Genomic DNA, 3361 nt, shown 5'->3' on the forward strand with positions numbered 1-3361 from the left:
CCAAAAAAAAAAAAAAACCGATATCTCCATCTCTCTTTTTGATACCTCATCTATCTGTATACAAAATATTATGTATACAAGTAACATTATTCATGATTTAAATAAAATTAATTTATATTTGTTGATAACAAGATACATTAAATACGGACGTATTAGAAAATTAAAAAAATATCTATACTTTCAATAAGGAATGTAGCCTATAATTTGGAACAAACGAAAAGAAAAATCAATTCTATCTAGCAGGAAGGACTATAAAATTTGACGATCAAATTTCAACAAGCAAACATTCATGTATTAATGCAAGTGAGAATATAATAGTCTAACATTTCCTTATTGTTGTATTGTTAAATCTGCCAACCATTTCTACGTCCATCTGCTAATAGTTTTACAACAGTCGCTTTAAAAGAGGAAAAGTGAAGTAATAATACATTACAGAAAGGGATTAGTAACCTTTCATGTAGAAATACAACATTCATCACCAACTCCATTGTTGATCTTTATGGTCTTCCATCTCCTGTAAATCTTTCTTCGTTCAAAGTCACTTTGCTTTCAGAATGTGGCGTCAAGTGAAGCCTCCACCTGGTCGGCCTGGCCACGCTCGATCATCAAGTTTTTGGTTGAAGGCAATCCTGCAGTTACATCTTCTTCAATGCCACACTCATTTGTACCTCTTCTGATCTTGAAATATCCATCCTGTAATTCGATAAATAGTCAAATTAATATCGACTTTTTTGGTAAGAATAGAACAAAGAAAGAAGAAGAATCATCTTGAGGATAGTGATGGTATGTTTATCCATGTTCTACTATAATATGAGAATGTGGTAATTATCACTTAATGTTAAGGTTTCATTTTTAGTTGCTAAAAGTTACTTTTCAAAGTCAACCAAACATTTCACAGGGCCCATATTATCCATTTATCCACCGCTCATTCATATCAACTCATAACAAAACTATAGAATATGGAATATTCAACTTTTTTGTAGCCTATAAATAACTTGGGAGAGAATCTCAAGGATTTAGCAGAATACATACATCACCCCAGCTTCTATTCCACTGATTTGCTAAAAGCTGCAAGAAATTGAGTAGAAAGTTAAATGTATTATCAGATATAAATTCAAAAGGAACCAGAAGCTACTAAGAGTCGACACTTCTTACCCAGTAATCCTCCCCATCATCGGTAGTTCCCCATCCTATAAGCTTCACAGCATGACCTCCCATCTCATCACCTGTCACATGCTTGTAAACTCCTGATTTGTAATGAGCAAAATCCTGTGGATGATGATACACAGCAGTGTAAAGGAAGCCGAAAAAATAAATTTCAAGACCCAAAGTTTAAGGTAATAAACAAAATTCATGTAAAGCCAGCGAAAGGGAATTTCCAAGAATAAGCAATCAGCTGACTTCTGAGCAGAAACGTCCACTACAGGAGTGAAAATCAATGGCTGCATTCAACGTGTTCTCAGAAGTAACGGGTACACTTTTCATGCTTAAACAAAAAGTTTATGTATTCCCTTATGAAATAAGCACTTATTAATGGTATCCTACAGTGCCATATCCTAATTTAGGTACCAATGAGAAAATGAACAGAATATAACACTTTAATTTTACCTCGTAGACAGTGAAAGCAACCTCAACTGGTCCATTCTTGTATACTTCTGCCATAATACTGTGTGGATCAGAACTGATTCTATAAGCATTGACACTGAAGTGCTTTGAACTTTCCCAAAGAAGGTTCTTTTTTACGCATCTTTTCTCACATACAGGTGTTGGGAATGCAGGCTCACAACCAGGGTGGGAACATCCACTATTATCGAAGTAAGGGTCACACTACAAGAAGAAAAAATACCTTGAGTGGTTGAACATGAATAAAGCAATATAATCGTGTAATTAATGGTATCATGGAGGATCTCAAACCATTTTAACTAATATAACTTGCATTCAATCCATTTTGACTAATATATCTTGTAATTAAACCATTCTGATTGACAATGAAATAAATACTACCTCATCGGTGACAACACCACTCTGGACAAAGTATCGCCATGCTGAAATGGGGTAACCACCATCACAGCCGTCACCACACATAAAGCCACAGCATGCCAGGAGATCATTGACAGATAGAGAAATATTCTGCAAAATGATCATTTACATGTATACAAGCACATATACAGATATACAGACATGTAGAAGTGAAGCTTTGAAACAGAAGTATGAATTTACCATGCCAAACTTAATACAGAAGCGGTCAGAGAGCGACTCAACTGCACCAAAAGCCCAACAAGAACCACAATGTCCCTGATAAATAGAAAACCAGATTAGTTGAGAATCTCACCGACCATTAAAACTTTGAATAGCGAAAATGTTAGGATGAGTACAGAATCAAGTTACCTGATCTTTGATGTGATGAAAACAAAAACAAAAACAAAAACAAAAAAAAAAAAATAGAAGGAAAGAAAATGATTAGTGTCTATCCAATGGAAACATAACCCATAACGACTAAGGAATTAACTGACCAAGTATTCTTCCAATGGTACTACAGTGAGGCCAAGCAGTTCGCGCATCAAACTCTTTGGGCAACTTAAGACTTTTTGCATGAGTTACAACAGAAATGCTCTTCACGTCACCCTCTGGCATTGGTTTCACTCCAAGAAGGTGCTTAAATTCGGCAACCTGGGATTATTTAGTATTTCCCCCCGGGCAGGGGCAACAAAAGCTCAGAATAAAGCTAAAGACGGCCAATTCTCATGAAATATTAAGTATTGTCCACCAAGAAAACTTACTGTGTGGTTTGAAAATCGAGGGTTCATGGCAGCTCTCCATCCAGCTTCAGCATTTCCATTGATTAATTTAACAACTGACTCCTGCATGGCAATTATGATAGTTATCTTCTGTAGCTGAATCTAGATTCTAATGGCAAAGATCTGTTGTCTTCATGAAGCAGAAGAATACCTGAAGAATTTCTTTGTCAAGTTTCAGCTGAGGAATAGGCTTCACTGCAATGACCTGAAGAAAAAAGGTTGGAGTGAGTTGAAAAGACCATAACCATAACAGGAGGCCTATCCTGCTCCCACCTATAATCATCTTGTTATATATGCAAATAAAATATAGGAATAGAAATAACCTTTTCGGAGAAAAAAAGACTAATTAAAGCATAGGCAAAAACACTCACAATTTCCAATTTGTGGAATATATTACGACCTTTAGTAATTCTTGAGGAAAAAATAAGAACATTATTTCTTCTTCCTTCTTGTATTCGATTTCACCAAATAAAAATGGACCACTTAAATTTAATGAATGATTACTCGTTTAAAAAACAAAAAAAAAAAAAAATATATATATATATATATATATATATATATAT

At 34.8% G+C, this 3361-nt stretch overlaps 1 protein-coding gene across 1 annotated transcript; it reads right to left on the bottom strand.

Moving 5' to 3' along the window:
• Positions 1–270: 270 nt before the first annotated feature.
• On the bottom strand, positions 271–3096 carry LOC111391894 (cathepsin B-like protease 3). The gene is made up of 9 exons (XM_023017173.1): positions 2950–3096; positions 2781–2861; positions 2514–2670; positions 2221–2300; positions 2005–2130; positions 1609–1827; positions 1156–1269; positions 1033–1068; positions 271–693 (listed from the first exon to the last, which is right to left on the bottom strand). The coding sequence occupies exons 1-9, from the start codon at positions 3079–3081 to the stop codon at positions 550–552; spliced, it is 1089 nt and encodes a 362-aa protein (XP_022872941.1). The 5' UTR covers positions 3082–3096; the 3' UTR covers positions 271–549.
• Between the last annotated feature and the right edge of the window lie 265 nt (positions 3097–3361).

The sequence above is a fragment of the Olea europaea genome, unplaced genomic scaffold (genome assembly GCF_002742605.1).
Source record: "Olea europaea var. sylvestris unplaced genomic scaffold, O_europaea_v1 scaffold856, whole genome shotgun sequence".
Taxonomy (NCBI): Eukaryota; Viridiplantae; Streptophyta; class Magnoliopsida; order Lamiales; family Oleaceae; genus Olea; species Olea europaea.

What these genes read in the sequence shown, in the direction of transcription:
- LOC111391894 (XM_023017173.1), bottom strand. Translation starts at nt 3,081, where the DNA reads ATGATTATAGGTGGGAGCAGGATAGGCCTCCTGTTATGGTTATGGTCT. An exon ending in CTCGATTTTCAAACCACACA is followed by an intron (nt 2,671 to 2,780) that starts GTAAGTTTTCTT and finishes AAATAATCCCAG; the next exon opens with GTTGCCGAATTTAAGCACCT. An exon ending in GGAATAGAAGCTGGGGTGAT is followed by an intron (nt 694 to 1,032) that starts GTATGTATTCTG and finishes ATCGAATTACAG; the next exon opens with GATGGATATTTCAAGATCAG.